We start from the raw sequence: 24,602 nt of genomic DNA, 5'->3' as shown, positions 1-24,602 counted from the left end.
GGCGTCAACTTTTTCCCTTACCATTCTCCGCTTTTCTCGGAAGAGCCCTTAACTACCCCTTGCCAACGATTATTCTACAATCTTTAAAAGTAAATTAGGTAATTATTTAGAAAGTACTACTCATCTCCTTTTACCTACAATCTTAGTTTTTTGTAAATATCTCGAATACTAAAAGCAACCCACCTATATTCGAAAAGGAAAAAGTTGTTCAAAATGTCGAAATCTATAAGATATTTAAATTTCATCAAAATCGGAGATGAGTAGTACTTCCTAAATAATTACCGTAAATTATTCTGTGGCAGTAGCTATTTCAATTACGAGCCAATGATTCACCCTCGGTTACGTTATCTAATCATTTCTGTCGGAAGTGTTCTCTGAAAGAAGATTTATAAGCTAGCTTTTGGTATAGAACAATCATGGGAAAATACAATTAGTTTCTGGTAGGTGAAGTGTTATGCGATGATAGTGAGCCGCCTGGGGTTTTAATTTCAAATTGAATATTGAATTGGTTTTCAACTTGACTCCCGAATTAAGTCAAGTCTGAAGTAAGTCTCGAAGTGGTTATCAAACTAATTATCGATATATTTCCCAATTATTATTCGAATCGATTCTGGAATTAAATTCCGAGTTGAGTATCGATTTGAGTATCGAGTTGAATATCGAATTAAGTATCGATTTGAGTATCGAGTTGAGCATCGAATTAAATCTCGAATTAAGTCTCGAATTGATTCTCGATTAAAGTTGCGAATTGAAATGCGAATTGAGTCTCAAATTGAATCTTGAAATTGAGTCGAAAATTGAGCCGCGACTTGAGTCCCGAATCGATTCTCGAATTGAGTCGCTAATTGAATCATGAATTAAATCTCCAATCGATTCTTATATTGAGTCGCAAACCACGTCAAAATAATTCCTCAAATCGTGTCGCGAATTAATAGCACTCGATTTTTTCGATCCTGATAACTCTTCGCGCTCTTTCATTTATATCGCTGATCACGTGACCATAAAACCATTAGACACGTCAACATCGACAGCTCAAATCCACTCAAAACATCGAAAACGTAAACACTCCACATAATTCTACAATCTGTCATTTTATATCATACATGTCACCTTCTGCTTACAGAATATCTACTAGTATTAACAATTTCCTCTAGGTTAATGACTTAACAATCCTTCGTAAATCAACAATAAACAATATACAACTTTTTAATGAATTGTTCATTATCGATTTCACTTACAACTTAAGTAAACTTACCTTGAATAATATAATCTAATGATCGCTCCCAAGATTATTACTTGAAAAAAAAAGCGATCAAACTTTTCTCAGATACATCAATTATTAACAATCTCAATAATAGGCTTCGGCTAATCAAACTATTTACATATAAAACGTCACGTAGTTATGTACGTGTAATAGCAATCAATCTACTCCGATCGCAACAAAGGTACCAATAAATCAGTAGAATTCATATTTAACCGGCAACAGTATTCCTTATCGCGATGCAAAACACTTCTATTTGCGCAAAACGATACAGTTTTTGTAAAAACAGCGACTGACTTACTTGATCCTCCTACACAGGGGTGAGAATGAAAGATCTTGCTCGACGTACGAACGCACGTGTTACACCCGTCGCACTTATGAGTCGAATGACTTAATCACAAAGATCTCCGGACGCGTTTGTCAATGATGACAACGACAGAGGACAATGATCCCAAAGTGAAATTCACGCGACGACTGCCGACATGTGACTGCCCACAGTCAACTCTACTAGCAAGGTGGTTTTGCAGGTAATATCGACCACCCTCTCCCCACTTCTCGAAAAACGGTATCACATAGTTAATAGCTACTACAGTCCGCGGTAAGACAATAGGACATCACCCGGATCGTTTGCGCCTTCTAAATTTAAAAATCTTCTAGTCTAGAACTTTGAAGAAACACGATTTTTGTCGCATTTTCTTAAAGTCCTTAAAAATATGTCTGCAAAAGGATTCGTTTAAATTCGGAAGAATAACGAAGTTATGGACGTTTGAATACCGCAACTCTCATTGTATACTGTATACAACTAATAATCAAGATATGAAACGCATTTTACTCGTATTTACTGACACGAATGTCAGCCGTTGTATTGCTCGATCAATCCTTATTTCGATTTATGACGCTATTGATCCGAAATCCACTATTTAAACCAGCGTTCATTGATAATATGATGGTATTGTTAAAAGAGATACTTAGCAATGACTTTTATCAATATAAAGCTATAGCTCGAATAGCATATGATCAACGATAAGAGAAAACGTATAATTACGTTTACTTATCTTGATATTTCAATGCAAATTATACTTAAAATTCGAATACGCGACCACAATATGTCAGTGTGAAGTTATCCAATTGAATCAAACGCGATGATGCGATAGTGACAGAAGTGCTCTCGCGTGGTGAATTTTGGAAACTCACTTGCAGAAGTCAAACCGTGGAGTATTATAATCAATCAGTTTTTTGTATCAATAACTGAAAAACTATAAATTCTTATCAATGATACGTCACCGACAAGGATATGCGATCCATGATCTATCATAACGACAAATAAAATAAAAAATAGTTTCTTCATTTCATGTGATAACAGAATGGAGTCGATAGAAATTCAAATTTTTCCCGTCAATTGAAATTTTAACGCGGGATATTTTATTCAAATTTGTTATAAATAAACAAGTGCGATATTTGACTACTGTCGATAAAGTTTAATAAATAAGTGTCTTTAATATTCACGGGGTGAAGGAGAGCTAAGAATATATTATTTTTCAGTATAATTGATTATTCTAACGGTCCACCCGTATATATCAATGTTCTTTCTTTTCCGACAACAATATACCGTTTTCACAGTATGGAAAGAGGGAAGATAGTAATTTCGTAAAACTACGATATTTTTCCACTTTCGACGAATTATTACAATCGTGAATTTTTTAGAAAAAAGTAACAGAATTTAATATCCATTTGCTAAAACTTATTACAGTTATTAGTATATAAATTTATACTATCGATCTTTGACTATCGCTATTCAGGAGAGTATAATCTTTGGTCCTAACATTCCCCACTGGATTTTGCGAGTACAGTATGACCGCGCAACTTACCATAACAATAGATATCACTGTGTTCAGGTGAATAGGAATACTGAATATAAACCAACATAAAACTGCGGTAAACACCAGCTCCAGCGCACTAGCAAAAGTTTTTAATACAGAATTCAAGTTTTTCAGGAAAAAACTAGTGATTATTCCGACTGCTGTATTATTCAGCATAATTAACATAATTTTTGGTTGCAGTAATACACTTGGATGAATATTACTAAACATATCCGACGAACTACTCTGCGTGACGTATAGTACCATAAATACTAAGAAATTACAAAAAATACTGTCGATGTACATAAATGCATTTTGTACAAAAATATTGATATTCGCTCCTGGTTCCTTCAACAGGTATTCATTGCATACTCCGGCCAAACAGGAACAAATCGTCTAAAAATGTTTAAACGATAACTTGAGTGCTGAATACAATACAGTGCTATTAGAAGTGTGCAAGAACTCAAAATTACGGAATTTCTGAGAATTTTCGAGATTCTCGCGTATCTCTAATTGCTATACAAGTGACTGGAGATTGTACGCACCTGTACAAGTATGAGGATTACATTACTACTTAAGTTAATATTGTAATTAAAAATACTGGCATCATAATCTAGATCTATATGTTTCACCATACATCCGATGGTTAATATTATAAGCGAAACCCATTGTTTCGTGGACAATTTTGTATTGAAAATTATCTAAAAGAAACAACGTTTTAAGAAAGGTTTTAGCTTCGTTCTATGCTACGTGAACCGTGTTTAGTACCTGGAAAATAATTCCAGTTACGACAACGCGAAATTGTAGTAACACATAGTAAGTTGTCGGATCAAATGCAGCCAAGTTAATAAATGCCAGATTATTGTACAGACAATACAGAGCTGAAGGTATTATATACAATAGCAACACTAAAATAGAAAATGAAAATATTAGGTTTAATTGTTAGTGACAAGTATTGAATTTAGTGACAAGTATTCAGTTCTTTGTAATTAGCACATCAGTTTTGAAAGACCAGACAATTATTCAAATCGAAATATTGAAGTGTTCATTTATCTTATCTTTTCTTTCGTTTGTTCACTTGTGTAGACACAAATGTTGCGATTTTCAAATCTTGTGTGAACAACTGAGCCTTCATATATACAGGGTGATCCTTCAGGTGTGACGATCCAAAAAACATTTTATGCATTAGGTCAGTGCAAAAGTTCATGCTCGATTCTTTGTATTTTAATATGAAATCGGGCACGAATTTTTGCACCAATCTAATAAAATTTGATTAACATCAAAGGGCAAATAAACAAGTAGTAAAATGCATTAAAATGCATGCAGAGTAATTAATAACGCGACCTTGAAGTGATCTTTGACATCGAAAGTTAAATATGAAATTTATTTTCATGGAGATCACAGATTATGTTAGTATTGAATGTAGAAAATATCTCAGGGAGCAAATTGTACTGTCCAAGGGTACAAATATAATCATATGAATGGATTTCCCAAAATAGTTGTTCACAAGGTCTTCTAAAGGCCATTAACAGTTTCTTAAGCATCACCGCATATTTTAGATGTCATAGCTTAGCAACTGCTTTCTCTTTAATTTTCTTCTATCTTCAATGGCAACACAGATATTTAGACATTCTCTTTAACATAAGTTACCCTGTATATAGGCTGAAGGATTCGATCAAATATAAAACTAGTACAATCGAATCACCTACTTCATAAGTTTTACATCCTGCGGAAATGTTCATTTACCTCGTTTATTTCTTATGATTTCTTGGCAAAAGCTCCTAATACTATTGCTAAAAATAAAACAATGATTAAATAACATGGAACCGAATCGAATCACAGAATTCAATTGCTCGACTTACTCCTTGCAGTACAATGTTGCTGAAGCTAAAAATTTCAACACTTCTGTCATTAATACTACCATAACAATATTATATTCATAGTGCCCATTTCTTTGTGACCAAGTTACAATGATACCTGAAATGGAAATAATATTTTTTAGATACTATCTAACAAAAAAATTACATAAACAAAAAAAACACTATAAACACAAAAAAATGACATACGCCATTGTGTTGCGTATAAAAAACAGTACTACTTTTTCCTCTTTCATTTTTTTCTAATATTTACTATTTACTAATAGTGGTGTATTTATGAATAGTGGGAACACCCTGTATATGTATGTTCTATTAAACAAACACGACACCGGTAAAAGTACATATCGCGCCGATAACTTCGATGAAATTAATTTTTTAATTTGGTCTCTCTTTCTCTCATCATCTTCTCCGTTTTCTATTTATTATCACTTACGAATGATTGTTACTTACCGCTGTATTATGAATAAGAAAAATGAAACGAACTACTTAACCACACAAACATTACCTTGGTTCACGAAAAGGGCCATATAGGAAACAAAAATGACAAGGCTCCATCTTCCTGGAAATAATTCCCCCCAATTTATAGATCCCATTGCGAGCTCTTTTAATCAATGTTATTATGTTGAAAGTTCATTCATTCGTGAAATGTGTATTATGACTTTTATGACATGTCTTCCCTCACAGGATGACAGGATGACTGCTGCCGAATGCTGCTGACTGCTGCCTGCTGCTGCTGCGTGCTCAGTGTCGCCGCCTGATATGAACCAGTATGAACTGATATCACAAAGCAGATAGCAGAGATATATGCTGATATATGTATGCTTAATTGCTTACAGTGTGCTGTGTTATGTCTTCCTTTACACAGAAGATAACGTTGCTCAAAAAATCGTGTAAACTAAACCGTGCAATAAAGATACGTTTCCTCTAGTAAAGTGGGAAATATATGTTCGAAGTTATTAAAAAACCATGTGAAATGAAATAAAGACCTACATATATTTAATTCAAAATATACTGTGTGAAAAGGTGACGAAAATTATAGTTGCTGCTGAACCACGCGAGATTCATCGTGAGCGATTCATCGTAACAGTGCGGATGTACATGTTTGATATATTCAACGAAATTTGTGTACTATTTATTTAATATTAATAGAATTATTATAGTCAGATTATTATGCAAAATAAAAATGACCTGCACTAATTTCAAGTAGTAGAAGTTCAATAGAAGATTTTTTAGATGACATAACAACACAGTAAAGTCTTGATCTAATTGTAAGCCCAATCCTCGGATCCGTGCTGTGACATGGATTGTGTAGGGCTACTATAATATTTATAAATATTTTCTGGTGACCGCGCCGAATGTAGAAAAGGACAGAGCTTGTAAACATAGACCGCGCGGCCGAAGACCGAAGGCGCACCACATACCGTCAACTAAACCACTAAATACAGTTCAAATTATATCGTGTTTGTTGTCATTTTAAATCCCATAAAAAAATAAAGAAAAATAAAGAAGTTTTGTAATTGGATTTACTAATCCAATACTGAACCACTACTGGTTCACACTGATGTACCCAACCCGCTATCGAAGTACGCGACCCTCGCGGGGTATGCCCCCCAGTTCGGTTTAGATCAAGACTTCACTGTATATAGATATTGCACAGTATAAACGAAGCAATTAAAATATTACAAGAATTAGAAGAATAAAATGTTGCAATTTATATTCTAGTAAATATCAGCTAATAAGAATCTCGAATTGGTACCGATGATCTCCTTTTACAATGTATTTTATTTTTACAATTTCTTAAAAATACATATTTAAACGCATTCAGAATGAATTACATAAAATTTATTTACATATACAACTGAAAACTTGTATCTAAGTGCTTTACAATACTCTACAATGTATTTTTAGAATTCTATTAAGTTCCTTTAGTCAACTATTCACGCTCATCGATCATTGTGGAAGCACATAAATAGAAAATTTCCTATTTTTACATCGAATTCGTAAATATATATTATTAAATATAGTACAGATTGCTATTATTACAAGTATTAACAATGTTGGTAGTATCTACAAGATTTAAGGTTTTGATAAGTCACTAAATATAGATCGAACTAATTGTTAAATAATCTGAAACATAGGATCACCGTAAGTGCGTCTAGCAAACAATTCGATTCGTAATACAGTGACGAAGTTACAATTAAGTAGAAAGTTGTATCAGTAGTTTATACAGAAATGAACTGTTATTGCGAACGGTATTGTCCCAAATTACAAGAAGGCAGCGCAACCTATGTGCACCTGCAAATTCACTGTGATTCAAAAATTTAGCTTGATACGCAGTGTACTACACTTCTACTAACTAATTCAATGAGAATTATACCCCATAACTCTCCGAACATATTTTCGGTAAAAGAGAATTATTTTTTTACGAATTATACAGATATTTTGAAAAGTGGTAAATGGTAAACTTTAAAAATTCTTCGAAATATAATTCAGGCAGTGTAATAGGTATGCCTGCAAAGTGTGATATCGTTATCCTCCCCGTGTATTTTGTACCGTTTGTAAATATTGTATAAAGACAAGTATTGCAAGACTAGGTTCTATAAAATGCAATTATAACCACTTATACGTAAATATTCGTCGAATTATATTAGATTAGGACCAATCATCAGTTCATCATAACGTATAGAGAATACATATACATCAATGTATGTGAAAAAATGCCGTACCAGCGCCAAAATTCAAAATTTTATGCGTTCAAAGAATGACTAAATTATTAATTTAATATTATATATATGTATATATGTATATAGACGCTGCGTTACAAATCGTATTTGTACAAGCTGAATCGCGGGAAGATGATCGCAAATGTCTCTGATGAATTAATCGATAAAATTTCTTTAAAAAATTCACGTCGGCGCTAAGAAAGCCTATTCTATCCAAAAATACTTTCCATCCCGGTAGAAACATTACCAAGATTTTATATTCTTGCCTTTTTATCTCTATAAATTAATACCGGAAGTTTGGCAAACCCTAACCGTAGTACATCGCTGAACTTATCCTAATGTCAGCTGTAAAATATTTATCTGCACTTTTTAACATTTTCAAATCCACTAGAGACAAACGGTTCACTTCTCACGAGCCACTCTGCACAGAGGAATCAACAATATCCTTATTCATGGCACATTACATTCATTCCTACATACTCGTGTCTATGCATTAATTTGCAGAGTCCATTGCCTCCCCCATTTCTTTTTCTGCTAGTAAGGCCACCGTTTAGCCAGTTGCGAAGTAACAACGAAATTCCGAGAATTATCCGACGTTCGCTGGAGACGTTGTTACAATAAAAAATGCAAAAAATGCTTCCCTATGGAAATCATATATTTTTTCGGAGATTCGAAAAAGTGAGCGAGAAACAGTATGTATGTGTGTATGTGTAAATTCGTGAAAACAATGACTTAGTACAATCACCAAAACCTTACAATCCAGTTGTAAATCATGTTTGGCCGTGTATTCTTATCGATGACACCGTCTGTGTGAATCAGTTCTATAATATGACACGCTCGAGTTAAAATCCTCATCTACAAATACAGACTTTCATTATTAAATACATTATTAATGTGACACGTTGTACACGTAGTACCATTCAAGTAAGAACATCGTGATCGATTGAACGAATAAAAAAAAAAATAAAATAAAAAATAAAAGAAAAAGGATTCGTCAATTCTCACATGTAAATATTATCCATGAAAACTCCTCTAATGTAAAACGAATCTTAACATCTGTACATATCTGTGTGTGTTGGATCAGCGTGCACGGTCGTTCGTAAAACTCTTTTAAAACATTAATTGGTTGTTTCCAATTGTTCCAGGATTCGCTGTGTGATCAATTTTGTGGCCTCGGTCGCGTTAGGAATTAGAAATTTGTCCATGTCCGAGATGACCGTGTCATTGTACTGCGTTGTACCGTATTTGAACGTGATCAAATCCGGGTTTCGTTTTCTAGAGGTAATCTTAACAATACTCGTCAACGGACGCTTGACAATTACGTGCGCCGCACCTTTTCGTTCTGGTATTTCCCGAAGTACAATAAGGTGAGTGTCAGTAACCAAAAGTATACTGAAAAGAAAACACATGCGTAAAATGTTAAACAGAAAAAATAGTGTTGTACGATTACAGCTAGTCGCGGTTCAAAATACGGTTTCTTAGGTTTGTTAAAACTATTCACCTATCACAGAGATCTCTATTCACTTTCACTTCTTGGCATTTAAAGGAATGTAGTAATTTCGGATCCTTCATCCATTGTTGGATGGAGACTACTTCGACCGGTTCTTCGCTCTCGTGATTCGTCATAACCATATCTGCAATACCATTAATTTTATTAATCCTACAAGCGAAGACATTCGATAGGAAAAAAAGCGACCACTCACCCGATTCCTGATCATCATCTATGCTAAATACAGGGGCGGTTTTCTTTTGCCGTTTAGTATACTCTGGATCTTTACCATTCCTATTCTCCACGTTGTTATGAACACTTGCTGATGGATTGACAATATAATCAAACAACTTTCCTTTTACTTTCTTTATCTTCCCGAGGAAGTCGGAATTGTTATTCTTGACCTTGACTGGACTTGTTTCGTTAGAATTCGTTTCGGACATGTTAGCATTACATACTAAACAATGCTGCGAATTGTGATCGACGAGACTAGAAACGACTTCGTCACCAAAGTACTCGTGTATGGCTGAAACGAGGTAACAGAACGTTCACCTTGACTGCGTGTTCGAAGGTCATTGAACCGGTGAGGCGCGTCTACTGTGTATTTTTTTCAGATTTTTCGAATTAAACGGCAAATACGTCGTTGAACAGTGTGATTGCCCTTCTGTTACCTTGATATCCGGACGTGACCATGCTGACGTACTGTGTGTGCCTCTGCAAGAAGAACGAAACTACCATGTGTGTATAACGATCCTCTTCTTGCCTACCACTTCCCAAAAAGCAAAGATGTTCACCGCCAGCTTGCGACCCAACAGCCAGCGCTTGTCGTTGTGCCTGCAATAATCCTTGCACCGCTGTGGAGAACGCAGCCGGTTCTTGTAGCATCTAAAACATAATTCTTAGATTCGAATCAAATTTTCGTGCGCAGAGTAATGCAAAAGGGGACCGTACCAAATTACAATCTAAATGAAACGCTGTTGGCAGATGTCCAGCATTGTATTGCTCGGCTGGTCTGCAGTCCACTAGGAAAAATCTGACTGATTCAACGGATGTGTTTGGTACGGACGGACTTTCAATAGAGTTCTCGACTAATTCTTGAGCCGACACAGGCAAGCATAACGCGTGCGATATATATTTCCCGTCGGAACCTTCGCCGAACATCACAGGGTACAAATCCTGTTTAAAAGAGGCTGGCGTCTTCATCGCGTAGTATTGCGCCAGAGAGCAAAAGTCTGTCACATCCTCCGCTTCTAAAGCACAAGGCAGAGCAGCTATCGCATCTATTATACTCTGTTTATCGTTGCTCATCATACTTAAAATTTGCTCCCTGTGTAAAACAGTAAACTAAATGTTATACCAGTATTCGATAGAGGTCTGCGAGAACCTGATATCGGGTCGGGATGGCTCGAGAATTTTATTCGGGATCGGGAGGGATTTCTCGAAAATTTCGGGATTCTCGAATATATTGGATTTCTCGAGAATTTTTGGGATTCTGGACCCGATCGAATGCTCCACATTTTCGGGTTCTTGCACACCTCTAGTATTCAAATCTGAACGATAGTAAAGTGCACAAGTTTTGTACATCTTACCTAGCGTTTATCACCATAATAAGAGAAAGAAATAACATGAAGAACGGATCGGCTTGCATAAAATACAAATCCCACATTGTACATACAGCTGGTAGTGAACACACACCAGCGAACAAAGTGGTTACCCATCCTTTCGTGTATTGATCTGGCGACACTCTTTTCGTGTCCAAGAAACAGCATAATTCTGGTTCGTGGTAAAGCAATAATAATCTTAATACAGAACTGTAGGTTTCATCTCTGAAAATGCATACATAGAGATAGAAATTGCATTTGTTGTTATTTCGTGGATAATAATCTGATTCGATACCGTACCTAGGAATATAAATATCTATTATTGTCTCGAATAAATTATATGTAGCGCTACGAGGAAGTTTTAAAGCTATTAAAGGACCCAATAACTCCAGCCATCCATTCCCTCTCTTATATTCTTTCCCTTTGCTCTTGCAATAAAATGTTAAAATAGACTCTAAATCGGAAACAACAGATACTTTATCCTCATCGTCGTTTCCTAACTTTGCTGTAACAAAAATATTACAATCAAGAAACATATTTCCAGGATCTTCTAATGACAAAATAGATTTCTATCGTCTTTACGTATGTGTAATATTTCACAGTGATTTAAGACTTTTGATTGTAAAAGAACTCTGTGTGAATAAGATAAGATTGATCCAATTTCACATAAGATAAGAATCATATCTATATAAGTTCCATTTGGTTGAATCATAAAATTTCAGCTTACCAACCAATTGCTGACAATCTTCACGAACAACATTTTGTTCGGGTAAATCGAAAACTTCGTTAAAATGACTTAATTGATTGCCTCGATCAGTAACATCTAAACAAGCTTGCCATACGTCTGGCCTTAGATTCGTCGGAACAGCTTGTCCCTTGCAAATTGCATATATATCAGATGCTGATGGCGACACAGTATCCAGCAAAGCTGCTTCCAGCTCCAGAACCCTGAATTATTATAAATTAATATACATGACAAATTTATCGAATCTAAATTACAGTTCCAGTAACTAATGTATGACTTCAGTATAAAATGTATATAGAAGACTTAAGTAAGTACTGGCGCAAGTAAAATGTAAACCGAATAAAATATTAAACAATTTATCTATCGATCCCATGTTATTTTCAATCGACAAGGAAAATATTTAGAACGAATATAACGTAGAATTTACGCATGACAATATGTAGATGCGCTTATTTTTAGTACTCTAATGTTTTTCTACTATTCAAGGAAAGTTGACAGTGAAACTGTACTTTATAAAATTGAATCTGTGTACTTGAAAAACTTTGTCGATTTATTCGAGCAATGTGATAAAATGGGAAAACCGAGTAGTAGAATTGAAAATATACGACGAAACTTTTCGAATCAGCTCACCAGGTGTTTTCGTCCTCTTGTAGTGCCATTTTGGTAAACGTCACACTCTTATCGAGATGTGTATCAAATAACGAATGTTACATGTAAGTTAGAATTTCCTGCGGCGAGACGACTTTTCCAAATTGCTTAGCATTCTTCGTGGAATATCGTCGTTCTCATGACATTTCTCGTAGTTCACGTAGACTTCGAAGTTCGTTGATCTATAGAGATGGCCCGAGACAAAACTCTGTTCCTGTTGACAGACCGTTGCCATCTTTTCAGAGAAAGTTTCGTGCATGCGCGAAGAAGAACGCGCGAATATCAGACGGCCAGGCTGTATGTTTCATTAACGCTTCCGTGTCAATGAAAGCAATCGTGTTCGTATTAAACGTATAACATTAAATGAAATTATTTAACACTAATCGATTGAGCAATATCGAAATCCTCATGGTCAAAGAAACCCTGTGTATAAACCAAAAATATCGTAGGCAAAATTAATTACTAGAAAAATAAAGATATTTAGAAGCAAAATATATTATTAGCGGCGAGAACCACTTGTCGAATAAGTTCAGCGTCTTTTTATTCTATTTAAACGGTTATACAATAAAAAAACTTAACATTTTTTTATTTTAACATTACGATTTTTCGGGATTTGTCTCTATTTTTGATTCGATATGTCAATATCTTCTCAAGGAAGTTCAAAGAAGCCTTAAAAATGTTCAATAATATGAATAACAAATAAGCATTTTGTAAACAATCGTTTTTCGATATCGCATTGAAAATGAGAAATTCAAATGATTGATGAAACAATGAACACGCGCGCTAGTGCTTCGCTATAAAATGTCAGGCCATAGATAAGATACTCTTTTTTATTTTTACTTTAGAAATAATTGTTGAAGTCAAATCACAAATAGTTCATGTAAATAAAATAATAAATATTCTGACTTGACCATAAAAAATACTTGAACTTATTAGAGTCCGTGAATTGTTTTAATTAATCTATATAATTATATTCGATGGCAGTAAAGCGTTATATGTAAGGAAAAAAAGAAGTTTCATTAGACAGTATTCGAGAAACGATTTAATTTAAGAATTATCTATTAAAATGATGAACGAAAAAAGAAATTATTTCATTTGATAGAAATAGTGAAATAATCGGAGGAAAAATCATCATCGTCATTATCGTGTATAAATAAACACATCTAGCCAAACAAGATAATACATTATATGAATTTTTCTTTTTCAAATATACGTGTACATTGTATATGTATTATATTATTTGAATATTATTTGAATAATATCCGTATAATATCAGTTGCAAACAATCTCCAGTGCGCATGCGCTGCAAATAAGTCCCTCTCTATTCAAGTGCGCATGCGTACGTAAGTGCATATGCCGTGAACATAGCTTTACAACTTTATATTTGACTTAATAATTATAATATATGTCACTTACACAAGTGACACGATACAAATAAAATTTTGAGTAACATCGAGTCCAAAACATCGCGTGTATTTATTAAATACTATTTTCTACCATATCACTTCTTAAATATTGCCACACTCTTATATAGACCATATCAGAATCCTCTCTGACCATATACACAGAGAGGATACGTACGTACAGAGAGGATACGGATACTAGGTTTATATGGTCTAAGGCCACACTTTCCAACGTTTCCAATTTCTTGTTTGAAGTTGCTTCGTCCTCCTTCATCCAGCACGTCAGTGTAAAGGATAGAGATATTGAGACTTACAGAAATGACAACACTGTCCGCATGTAGATCCAATACATTGGGATTATGAAGACCCAAGGTTTCAACAGGAGTTTTAGATCTGGTATACTGTGTGCTCAACGTTGCACTTGTACGGAACTCGTGACCGCCAATCACTGATATATATATTATCAGTGCCGCCAATAGACGTGATAGGCGCTAATTCAAGAGACGGTGGAAACTCGTACTAAACTTGTTCACCTGATCGGAGACTGTCAGAGACAGTCATCTGCGATCATCTGCGATTGTGGCTGTGGTCAGCAGTGGTGTGGTTTTTCTTCCCCCTGCATGGTTGTTCGACCTCATGTTAATTTCCACTGGTGGTTTTGATATCTGTTCGATTCCGGAGAAAAACTGGAGAGAAAGATAACTCGTGACACCGACAGACATTGAAGAATTCATACAGAAATGACACCCAGTGCGGTCAGCATGACCGGTTCTGTACTACCAAAATGGCAACTTGCCCTGGCCGTTGGTGCGCCGGTTGCTCTAGGTCTCGGTTACATGTATTACAAGAACAGCAACAAGCCGAAATCGCCAAAATCGATCCAAGGTAAATCGAGGGGCAGCTCGAAGGAGACCGGCGCACCGGCCGCTGATAAACAAATTTCGATTGACGTTGACTATCCACCGAACACTACCCCCGACACTGAGGTTAGAGATACACACTTTTATCGCACAAATAAACATAGACTGGAAGCGCACCTAAATCTGATTACTTCGATAATTTACTGTTTTATCATTTGCTGTTGTTACGTGATTAGATTAGTGTTACACACTCTTTAACTAAATCGGTATATTATAATGCAGACACTATTGGAAAAAGCTCGGAGGTTTAAGAATGAAGGGAACCGTTACTTTAGAATAGGAACGTATGATGAGGCGATCGCCCAATACAATAACGCAATCGAAACATGCCCGAAAGAACATACTGAAGACCTTGCTACATTTTACCAAAACAGAGCAGCAGCCTATGAGCAACTGGTAACGATTTTCTTTGTATCCGAGTTCCATGTTATGAGACAGCAACAGTATATTATTTGAATAATGTTAAAGCCTGTTATCGATGAACATGTATTACAGAAAAAATATAATGCTGTAAAAGAAGATTGTACAAAAGCCTTAGAATTGAAGCGAAGATATCCAAAAGCCTTATTACGTAGAGCGAGGGTGATGGAGCGTTGCAATGATTTGGAATCTGCCTTAGAAGATGTTACGGCTACTTGTATTCTAGAAAATTTTTGCAATCAAACAACATTGGAAATGGCAGACAGGGTTTTAAAGCAATTAGGTATATTTCATTGTCTACAAAACTAGATACAAACTTGCTGCTTTGAGCATTAATCGTAAGCTCTTCTTGTGTAGGTAAACAACACGCGGTGGAATATCTGAAAAACAAAAAAGATTATGTTATGCCTAGCAAACAGGTGATAAAAAATTATATGAACTATTTTCATAATGATCCCGTTTTTACACTACTCCGTAATAGCGACAACAGTAATCTATCTCCGTATGTATTTCAGTTATTGAAAAATTATCATAAACGCTTGTTATGTACAATATTTTTTATAATGTTTAGGGATTTCGTCAACATTTTGGATCATTTGAGAAAAGAGAAATACGACGATATAGTACCACTTTGTACCAAAGGACTAGACAATCCCGAATCTGACACATTGCCACACAAAATGGAACTGTTACTTTTACGGGCCTCGTTTTCTCTGTTATTAGGAAAATACGATAATGCCATAAACGACTTTATTACTATTATAGATAGCGAGAACGTTTCAAAAGATATAAAAGTGAATGCCTTAGTAAAACGAGCCAATGTGTATATGTACTTAGAAAATCTAGAAAAATGTTTCAATGATTTCGAATCGGCTATAAAACTTGATGCCAACAATGGTGACATTTATATGCACAGAGGACTGGTAATGATGATGCTTGATGAATCTATGACAAACCTATTTCCTAAATATAAGCAAAATACTAATCATTGCATGATCGCAGGTCAATTTGCTTGTGGAGAAACCAGGAGAGGCTAAAGACGACTTCACGAAAGCTGTGGAGCTCAATCCAGATTTCGCAAATGCATATGTGCAAAAATGCTATACAGATTTTCATTATGGTGCGATCACCAGGGATACAGAATTATCGGGTGACGCCATACAAGGTTTCGACAGGGCTTTCGAGAAATTCCCGAACTTCGTTGACTGTTACTTCTTATACGCTCAGGTATTCATACATCTTGTATTACTATACGGTAATAAATAGACTGGGGAACTTTACGCAAAATAAAAATTGTTTTCGTCGATTGTAAGGCACAGAAGGAAGATAAAAATTTTCTTCTTTTAATAATTTTAGTAGGCTTAAAATAATGCATTCGTAAAATCCGGAGTCTAGTAATAAATATTATAATAACTGTAAATGTAATTTATTATTTATCCACGAATACAGATACTGTCAGATATGCAGAAATATGAGGAAGCAGATTCTTACTTATCTAAAGCACTCGAGAAAGATCCAAACAACACTACAGTCCATGTACATAAAGGGTTGTTACAATTGAAATGGCATGGGGACGTTGATAAAGCTATTGAATATGTCAATCAAGCACTGGAATTAGATAACAAATGTGAATTTGCGTACGAGACTCTAGCAACAATTGAAGTCCAAAGGTACAGTGTCTCAAATAGAGCGTTAATCATGAATTAAGGGGATATTCTAATGTTCGAGGCCGTTTTTACGCGAATTTTTAGAAATTTTTTCGGAAAAACGTCGGTATTTTTTATAGAGACGTTATTAAAATAATTCATGAATTATCGTTTGTTCAACAGGGGAAATCTGGAGAAAGCACTTAAATTGTTCGACGAAGTCTTGGTACTGAGTCGTACACTTACAGAGCTCACACACGTTTTTGGTCTAAGAGATTCTGTGAAAACGCAGCTCAGGCTGCAAGATAAATTAGGCCCGGACATAATGTTGCGCAGCGTTTCATAAGGTTTTACGATGTCCTGGTGTTGGCGACACTGAAAGATTCAAATGTCCGAAAATACACATGGTTACCAGAACTAAAGAATAAAGTTTTCATCGTGTATGATACGACTCGCAAATGTAATTTTACGAAAACGGCATTTTATTCAAAAGACATGTCCTAATGCCATAGAAATTGTTCTCACAGTTACAGACACACGTGTACGTATCTATTGCTTAATTGATCTATATAAGAGCACCTCGTCCGGAGGAGAAAATTGTGGAACGTATTGCTGACTAATTGAAACTGCCGCTCATCAAGCGTGTTTCAATAATTTCCTTAGGTAAATTCGTTCGAATTCAATTTCCGAAATGTTCCGTTCGTGAAGGCTTCTCTCGTCCGGTCACGTTAGACATAAGGTTTCGTGGAAAGGTACTATATATACCAATTTGATTGTTAACTATTCAAATCTCTTTATTGTCCGCAAAGGATTCACAATTGTAAAATTCCTATGTACACCATACATGATTTATTCTGTGTTGTGAATTTGTCGTGTTAAATATATTTAAATAACAAGGACGCTCACCATTATTTGCAATATTTAGGAACATATGCATATTATATATATAAATATATATTTTGTTCGCGTACACAGTCGTTGATGGCGCGAGAACAAAACTTTTCAAAACAGCTTTAGCAATATACTCATAATTTATAGTAGTTTATTGACAATTGTAACTGTGAGTCTGACATTGTATTTTATATTACTTTGTATATAATGCATATAAAACACTTTTGATAGAACTATGTAACGCTCATGCATATACATACATACATACACGTATATACATATATGTCAATGTTATTATTGTATTATTTTTAAAATGGTATAAATTTTATTTTGTTAATATTACAACTTGATTCCCACTACCTATATTACGGTATTTTTCTTTATTGACCAAGAGTATTTAAAAACTGAAACGGAACATGTATATCTCCCGAGAAAGAGTACAGTAATATTTACATTGTTTACAATGATTCTAGAAATGTACAATTATATAAACAATAATTACAAAATCTTGAAAGTACATGTACATTGAAAAATTCTTGTACAAAAGTAAGTCGGTAAACAATATATTATTTCATCGCGAAATAACAATGTAATTATACAAAACGCTGTATATACCTTAATTTTTCATATGCGCCCTTTCAAACGTCGTAAAAGATTGAAGCGAGAGGATATCTTATGACAAACGCTAATAAACTGCAAAATACCTGAAACATCAAAGGTCTTTTAGTAACACAAAATACAATTGATAAGTTGATCGAAATATCATTGAATATTACCTGAATTAACAATAGAATTATTGTAAGCATAGACTCCTTAAGTGGGCCAGTTTTGATTAATACAAAGTTAATTAAAGTAAAGTTGTTACAAGTAACATAGTTCGATTTATCTTCTTGCCACTTCACTAAATGGAGTTTTGTAAATAACCACATTACGAGTTTACCTAGAGATTAAAAATTCATTTCCAATCAAAGTAATATAAAATTATATAATAAATCGACTGAAATAATTGCGTTTTCGTACCGATAAAACCGATGTCATTTTTGTTAAATACAGTATTGCTAGGCTCCAATTTGTCTATCTCTTTATTATATCTATAAATAAATGTCAAAATAACTATCTTTTATATCAGTTGAAAAGTTAATTAATTGGAAAACATACTTTGGTAATCTATGTCTCGGACATGGTATAAAATGGAACAATTGTGGTACACTGTACAGGAAATTAATAATTTGCGGAATGAAAAACAACAATGTGGTTTTGCTAAAATGGCCAATGATGCCGACAACGGCGAATGTCATTCCTGACAAATAACAAAATGTATCCCCTACGAATACTTGTGCTGGGTACCTTGAACAAAAAAAAAACGTGATTCAGATTATTAAATCACTTTTCATTATTAAGAAACGATTGCAAATGTGAATGTGGCATACTTAGAAAACTAAGAAAAATTAATTTTTTCATCTTCGACATTTTCAACTTTCTTTTTTTCTACATATTTACAAATATGTAACATTCTGGAGAATAACCGCAACAATTTAAAACTATCAAAATCTGGGAGAAAGTATTGAGTATTCAATTTAATAGTTGATGGTGACCTTCATTCCGATGAAGCACATAGGGTACTGGGTCTACTCTGACCTATCTTAACGTTCGTAATTAAAACTCGACGAGTCTTAACTTTTTCGTATTTTTATAAATCTATGAAACAATAAATTTTTAGTAGAAGTTTGTCAATTAATAAAGTACATTTTTACAAAATTATAAATGTATATATTTTTACTTTCGTTTAATAGCAGTGTGAACCTACAAAATGTTGCAAATCAAATCGAAATTATTGTTTAAAAAAAAACATATCTGAAAGACATTTTATTGAATATCTTGGAAACTATTGTAGCTAGAGGAATAGTTTAAATAGAAAAGTTGTGTCATTTTTTTATAAGGAACAAATCTGTGAAAACAGATTTCAAATATTACTATTTGTTATTAATATTTTCAATGAAGTTCTAAAAATTAAAACCCCGAATAAGTTCAAATCCGTGAAAAAATAATTTTGTCCAGATAGTGCGAAAAGTAATCGAACCACTGTGCAACGCCCTAACACTGCAAAAGAACGATAGAATATTTCCATTTGAATAGCTGTATTGATTGTACAAAGCTATATGTACATATAGAAAGAACTTGTTTCTACACCTAATAGATATGAAGAAGATCAAAGTGCAAGGGGTTAAAGAATAACAAATTGAAAAAATCTGCCCGAGCTTGTCATGTGACCCTCTCGATACCACCCTGTAAACAATTCATATTGTAGATTGGCGACACCTGCGAACATAACCTAATTATTTCAGGAGATCATTTAAATGTATATACGCATTCCCCATTGGAGGATCATTAAAATTTAAAAGAAAGTTGCAGTATCGCCAATCTGCTGTTCAATTCTGTCAACAGAATCTACTCCATTTCTGCCACCAATCTACTGACATAACCGAGAATATAACGGATCTTGTTTTAAATCTGTCGCGATTCTGATTAGAAATGCTTGCAGTAGGCCAAAATTGTAGACTTGGTTGACAGGGGCTCTTGACATAACTCTAACTTAACTTTGAAACGTTTTCTTGTGAAATAATAACGAGTTGACGAGTGATTCGAGGTGGTCACGTGAAGCGACTCGCCCCGTAGATGCTCATAATGAATGAGTTAGCGAGGTTACGAGACGCGTGCGCCTTGGGAGATGTCGCGATCGCGCTTGTCGACGGGATTCGACGAACGACGTTGCGTGGGAGAGCATTCGGGCGTGGTTTTTCTGCCGTTGGGAGGAGGAGGCTCGACGAGGTAGATTTCGGTAGAACGGCGGGACCTCTTCAAACGAAAGACTCGTCGCTCCAACTCAGGAAATATGTGGCGCAACGATAAAACCGTTTCACCGAACGGAAGAACGTCGAGGACAGGCTAGAAGACGCTGTTCTATCTACCGAGCGAGTTGTTCACGTGCAATCGGGGCCATTTCAGAATTAAATGGCACGTCGGGGAGCGGTGACGTCACGGTTTAAACGTCACGAACCAAAGGTATTCACCTCGCCTATACACCGTGAGTCTGTACACTGTTCAACACATTGAGACAGTATGATTTGAAATTTTTCAACATAGAATTTGAAATTTTTCACTGCACACACGTGAATTCGTCTAACTTTCACATTTCAAATATGGTCTTGACAAAGTAAAGATTTCTAATTTCATCTAAGTTCCTGTAAAGGCGTAGTAGAGTAATTGTTCCTTTTTCAGACTTGTACATCGACTATACACATGCTTTCGGCTAGATCCCTCTGGTAACAGAGACTTTTGGTTCGATATTAAAAATTTCATGGTACGGAAGATGCGCAACTGACAAATTTAAGCAAGGAAGGTAGTGAGATGCAGTCCCGCCTAGATGGGAAACTGGCCTTGCTTTATACATTGTTAGTCTTGCAAGTTCTTATTGTTATGATTTATGTTGCTACTACTCCGCCTTCTGAATTAACTGTGCCGACAACGCATACCTCTGTTACATTTGTGAAATTCGAAGAGGTACAGGTAAGAGTATCGCAAGTTCTACATTCCACTATTAAGTATAAGAAAAAGTTCTTTTGTTTTCCTTCTACAGAATTTTCTAAAGACTCTGCGTAACTTATTTATTACAATATAATTTTATAATCCAGGTCATTCGAAGACTGCTGAATTTTGGAAGAACTTTCTCTTAAATGTAGTAGACATTAAATGCTAAAATGTTCTAACCGTTGTTCTGTGTCGAAACGGAAATTCTAACAGGAGCCTCAAGTGCAACCGACCAATCGCAAAAGGTTTCCTATCTACCAGACAATCAATGGGGAGATAGCGCTGCAAGATGTCAAGACTTACACTTTGTTCGATGTGTACAATCATACCGTTTGTTGGAAGCACGGAGTGGATAATCAGAAGATGAGAAGCAGCGAAAACTTTCAAAAATGTATTTGCACTCAAGGATGGCACGGTTCGGATTGTGGCCAACCAGAGGTCGTTTGGAGAGCGATCATGGCATCGAAACAGAACGTCAAGCTGAAGCATCGTAGAATCGCTAGGCGTATCATTCACACGTTTTTTCTGAACGAATACAATTCGGCGATCGCGGAGGTGATAGTAGAAGAGTTATACAACGTAGTCGATCTTTTTGTAATCTGTGATTTCAGTAACGCCGAGGATAATTTTCATCATAAGCTACTCAAAGGTTTATTACAGCAGGAACAGAAGAAAATTTTATATATTAATATAGCAGCGAAAGTGCACAAACCGCTGAGGGTAGTATCCAAATACATTTGGGAGAAGATTAAGACTGTAGTACGAAATTTAAGAGACGATGATATTTATGTAACGACTGAATCCGAACAAGTACTGAACTCCAGGGCATTAATGTTCCTCAAGGTATACAACGGTTGGCCGCAACCGATCGGCTTTAGATTAAGATGGTCAGTTTACGGATTCTTCTGGCAACACCCACTTAAAACAACGATAACGGTTGGCGCGTGCACGATCGGATTGATGCGCGAAGCTTATCAATCGAATCCCATCATGCTGCAACAACTGGAAGAAGACTTGAGCGAGAGGGATAGTCTAGGCCTAGTGATAGGAGACTTGAATCATTACGGCGGATGGTATTGTTATCTTTGCCAGGCGCCGGCGAACATTATAACCAGCCTGCACAATAAAGTGAAATCGAACGAGATTCAATTAGAGAAAACTATCGATGTACCGTTCATCGAGGACCTAATAGGAAGCGGGCTATGGTTAGACGGGAAAACTAATCTCCTAAGAGTCTCGAAATCTCGGGACCTCTATTTTGCGCCTGAAACAATACTTAACAATACATGGAAATATGACTGGCTAGTAGAGAATTTTTATGCTAAATTAGACTATTACTGACATACTGGTCGCACCCGACTGTGATATTAACTCATACTCAATACTCAGTGTAAACTATATGATACTCTACTGAATTTATATACTAAAGTAATATGTTGATTATGAATTATAAATATTAAATGATTTATACATATAAGTTATACAGAAATAAAAAGTCTGGGGTTGTCCTTATTTAATCTGATCCTCCACATTTAAGATTTCCTAGATTTCAGTTTGAAATTCGGGAAGATCGAACTTCTCTTTGATTTTATATTACTACTGCAGATGTTTATACAAAAAAAAAAACTCGCCTGCATTAATTGCAAGTTACGGGAGCTACGTAGACATTTATTTCCTTTCCTAATAACTTTATACAGGGTGTCCCAGAAAAAGTGTAACTATACTGCTGTTTCGTCAATAACTCGAAAAACAGCGTTTCGGCACGAATTGGTAAAGGAAAAAGGTGTTTGGAATCACTTCAGGATTCGCCCTTTTTCCTTTTCTGGGACACCCTGTAGAGTTGAAAACAATACGACAGTATTTTTAAATTCTTTAAATGTTTTTACTGTTTTGTATTCGATCTACTCATTTTTATTATAAATGCATAAAATCCGCAGTCTAACTATTACGAAAAAATATAGTATTGTATTTATGAAAGTTTGCGGAGTCGTTTTGTGCAAAAAGTTGAAAATTAGGGTGATTAAATGAAAAACTATATTCTAATATTTTTAACTTCAGTGATGATGATATCTAAATGTTTTCGAATGAGACTATCATCGATGCATTAATTTATCAATGTTATATGCAACTTACCAATTAAATTTTAGTAAGCCCAATGATGTAGCTGTATATGGAAGCATGAAATACAATGAGAACTGGTGTGCTTTCCAAAGGTCTCCCGACAACTCGATGACGTTAAAAATGACTATGCTTATCGAGATCACCAAGCTCTGTCCAACTTCTAAACCGTTTATGCCAGCTAATATGTTTATAGCATTTGTACAAAAAACTGCTAGCATTCCCATGTACAAATAGTAGAGTATCCATAAATCCACAGAGAAACCAAACCAGGGTCTTAAGGGTTTTGGTACTATGATTAGTGTAGAATTGAAATTAATGTAATAGACCATTAAAAGTGGCAATGAAGCGATCGTTGGCAGTAATAGTTTATGACGCCAACGAAGGTCCAGAACATCGTCGGCAAAACCCAAAAGTAGCATACAACAAATTGAAAGTAGAGCAGCCAAAAATTCCATAAACTGTAATCGAAATTTTCCCAGGAGAATGTTTGTCAGCTATTTAGTAAATGCGATCGTCTCCAAAGTCTTAGAAATTTTATTTTTTTTTTAACCGATGTGTGCATTTCGAAGAAATTTGAATAAACATAGGGTTGTAAAAAATTTGTTAAGACTTTGGAGACGTCGCTAGTATTAACACATTCGTAACAGCTAGCGAGACACGTGGTTTAATGTTGCATACAATTCTTAAACAATAGTTTGAACGTGCTAATACCATTCTGTGTACATAGTATAAATGATTTATTCCATACCTCGTTATGAGGGAAGTTGATGTCACTGAATATATAATCTGTAAACGGTATGGGAATAAACAGAAACAGCGTTATAAGAAAGAGGCACCCGCTAACAACACCTAACGCCTCCGGCCTATAAAAGAACGTTTAATGTACAAATTACCTGTGTCCATAGACGAAAAGAGTATCACACGTGAATGTCATGTGTTATCAAAGTCTGACTTACACTTTTTCACCAGTACTTTTGTTCATGTCAGTCCCGTATAGGTTAGCTTTAATAAACATATTTTTTATCCGCGGTATTAGGCGTACAGTCAAAAGATACGCGACACAGGACATCCCGAAATTAATTAATAAAGGGAAGAAAAATTCCCAAGCGTCGTCACTGTGCTTCATGTCAGAGGATTTTGGAAAAAACTGTCCGGAAAACACAACAGAACATATGTACAAAACAGCCGATCAACGTGGTTGACAACAGATATGCAGATTTCCCTCCGTAATGTCGCGTTTCCGAGGTCTCCTTTGCGGCACGTTACTATCCCCACTATTTTGTGGATTCTAGCTAAACTTACGTGGTTTGTAAACTTATAATCAATTAATTGACGATTAAGAATAAATTACTCTGAATATCTTTGACGGAAAAATAAGCGTGATTGCAAAAATTAATATTTTTCATTTTT

The 24,602-nt window shown here is 35.2% G+C and overlaps 5 protein-coding genes across 10 annotated transcripts; 2 read left to right on the top strand and 3 right to left on the bottom strand.

Moving 5' to 3' along the window:
* Positions 1-2,711: 2,711 nt before the first annotated feature.
* On the bottom strand, positions 2,712-5,705 carry Senju (UDP-galactose transporter senju). The gene is made up of 6 exons (XM_076790712.1): positions 5,503-5,705; positions 4,983-5,097; positions 4,867-4,913; positions 3,889-4,028; positions 3,666-3,821; positions 2,712-3,516 (listed from the first exon to the last, which is right to left on the bottom strand). Exons 1-6 carry the CDS (start codon positions 5,588-5,590, stop codon positions 3,028-3,030), a joined length of 1,035 nt encoding a protein of 344 aa, XP_076646827.1. The 5' UTR covers positions 5,591-5,705; the 3' UTR covers positions 2,712-3,027.
* A 1,112-nt stretch (positions 5,706-6,817) lies between these two features.
* Positions 6,818-12,467, bottom strand: Tbc1d23 (TBC1 domain family member 23). Of its 3 annotated transcripts, none has more exons than XR_013082538.1 (9): positions 12,186-12,467; positions 11,538-11,758; positions 10,799-11,315; positions 10,161-10,536; positions 9,881-10,094; positions 9,424-9,735; positions 9,222-9,354; positions 8,726-9,112; positions 6,818-8,575 (listed from the first exon to the last, which is right to left on the bottom strand). XR_013082538.1 is itself a non-coding variant. In XM_076790711.1 (9 exons), exons 1-9 carry the CDS (start codon positions 12,212-12,214, stop codon positions 8,839-8,841), a joined length of 2,001 nt encoding a protein of 666 aa, XP_076646826.1. In that variant the 5' UTR covers positions 12,215-12,467; the 3' UTR covers positions 6,818-8,838. The 3 variants fall into 3 exon arrangements, 2 of the variants coding, with proteins under 2 accessions (XP_076646826.1, XP_076646824.1); XM_076790711.1 differs by having other exon boundaries at positions 6,818-9,112; positions 10,799-11,035; positions 11,111-11,315; XM_076790709.1 differs by having other exon boundaries at positions 6,818-9,112.
* Positions 12,468-14,099: 1,632 nt separating this feature from the next.
* Tom70 (translocase of outer membrane 70) lies at positions 14,100-17,716 on the top strand. The gene is made up of 8 exons (XM_076790700.1): positions 14,100-14,592; positions 14,749-14,922; positions 15,022-15,229; positions 15,304-15,448; positions 15,518-15,869; positions 15,949-16,173; positions 16,396-16,616; positions 16,776-17,716. The coding sequence occupies exons 1-8, from the start codon at positions 14,347-14,349 to the stop codon at positions 16,936-16,938; spliced, it is 1,734 nt and encodes a 577-aa protein (XP_076646815.1). The 5' UTR covers positions 14,100-14,346; the 3' UTR covers positions 16,939-17,716.
* Positions 17,561-24,410, bottom strand: Alg7 (Alg7 dolichyl-phosphate N-acetylglucosaminephosphotransferase). Of its 2 annotated transcripts, XM_076790708.1 has the most exons (8): positions 24,149-24,410; positions 23,941-24,055; positions 23,205-23,650; positions 18,642-18,830; positions 18,504-18,574; positions 18,260-18,423; positions 18,099-18,187; positions 17,561-17,658 (listed from the first exon to the last, which is right to left on the bottom strand). In XM_076790708.1, the coding sequence occupies exons 1-7, from the start codon at positions 24,316-24,318 to the stop codon at positions 18,122-18,124; spliced, it is 1,221 nt and encodes a 406-aa protein (XP_076646823.1). In that variant the 5' UTR covers positions 24,319-24,410; the 3' UTR covers positions 17,561-17,658; positions 18,099-18,121. The 2 variants fall into 2 exon arrangements, with proteins under 2 accessions (XP_076646823.1, XP_076646822.1); XM_076790707.1 differs by lacking the exon at positions 17,561-17,658 and having other exon boundaries at positions 17,880-18,187; positions 24,149-24,408.
* On the top strand, positions 19,490-23,195 carry Mgat3 (beta-1,4-mannosyl-glycoprotein 4-beta-N-acetylglucosaminyltransferase). 3 transcript variants are annotated; one of them, XM_076790704.1, is made up of 3 exons: positions 19,490-20,546; positions 20,763-21,050; positions 21,285-23,195. In XM_076790704.1, exons 2-3 carry the CDS (start codon positions 20,892-20,894, stop codon positions 22,410-22,412), a joined length of 1,287 nt encoding a protein of 428 aa, XP_076646819.1. In that variant the 5' UTR covers positions 19,490-20,546; positions 20,763-20,891; the 3' UTR covers positions 22,413-23,195. The 3 variants fall into 3 exon arrangements, with proteins under 3 accessions (XP_076646819.1, XP_076646821.1, XP_076646820.1); XM_076790706.1 differs by having other exon boundaries at positions 19,490-20,568; XM_076790705.1 differs by lacking the exon at positions 19,490-20,546 and adding an exon at positions 20,558-20,697.
* Positions 24,411-24,602: the final 192 nt, after the last annotated feature.

Source organism: Halictus rubicundus, chromosome 7 (genome assembly GCF_050948215.1).
Source record: "Halictus rubicundus isolate RS-2024b chromosome 7, iyHalRubi1_principal, whole genome shotgun sequence".
NCBI lineage: Eukaryota > Metazoa > Arthropoda > Insecta > Hymenoptera > Halictidae > Halictus > Halictus rubicundus.
This window is presented reverse-complemented; position numbering and strand designations above follow the sequence as displayed.

Bases quoted from the DNA above. Each gene is read 5' to 3' on its own strand.
- Alg7 (XM_076790708.1), bottom strand. From the start codon at position 24,318: ATGAAGCACAGTGACGACGCTTGGGAATTTTTCTTCCCTTTATTAATT. The intron at 24,056-24,148 runs GTAAGTCAGACT...GTTCTTTTATAG, and splicing joins AAAAGTACTGGTGAAAAAGT to GCCGGAGGCGTTAGGTGTTG. The intron at 18,188-18,259 runs GTAATATTCAAT...TTGATGTTTCAG, and splicing joins TAATTCTATTGTTAATTCAG to GTATTTTGCAGTTTATTAGC.
- Senju (XM_076790712.1), bottom strand. From the start codon at position 5,590: ATGGGATCTATAAATTGGGGGGAATTATTTCCAGGAAGATGGAGCCTT. The intron at 4,914-4,982 runs GTAAGTCGAGCA...TTTTATTTTTAG, and splicing joins GCAACATTGTACTGCAAGGA to CAATAGTATTAGGAGCTTTT. The intron at 3,822-3,888 runs GTACTAAACACG...TGTTTCTTTTAG, and splicing joins TAACTGGAATTATTTTCCAG to ATAATTTTCAATACAAAATT.
- Tbc1d23 (XM_076790709.1), bottom strand. From the start codon at position 12,214: ATGGCACTACAAGAGGACGAAAACACCTG. The intron at 10,537-10,798 runs GTAAGATGTACA...TGTTTTACACAG, and splicing joins ATTATGGTGATAAACGCTAG to GGAGCAAATTTTAAGTATGA. The intron at 9,113-9,221 runs GTGAATAGTTTT...TTTTCTTTTCAG, and splicing joins AATAGAGATCTCTGTGATAG to TATACTTTTGGTTACTGACA.
- Mgat3 (XM_076790704.1), top strand. From the start codon at position 20,892: ATGCAGTCCCGCCTAGATGGGAAACTGGCCTTGCTTTATACATTGTTA. The intron at 21,051-21,284 runs GTAAGAGTATCG...AAATTCTAACAG, and splicing joins TGAAATTCGAAGAGGTACAG to GAGCCTCAAGTGCAACCGAC.
- Tom70 (XM_076790700.1), top strand. From the start codon at position 14,347: ATGACACCCAGTGCGGTCAGCATGACCGGTTCTGTACTACCAAAATGG. The intron at 14,593-14,748 runs GTTAGAGATACA...ATTATAATGCAG, and splicing joins ACACTACCCCCGACACTGAG to ACACTATTGGAAAAAGCTCG. The intron at 15,449-15,517 runs GTATGTATTTCA...TATAATGTTTAG, and splicing joins GACAACAGTAATCTATCTCC to GGATTTCGTCAACATTTTGG.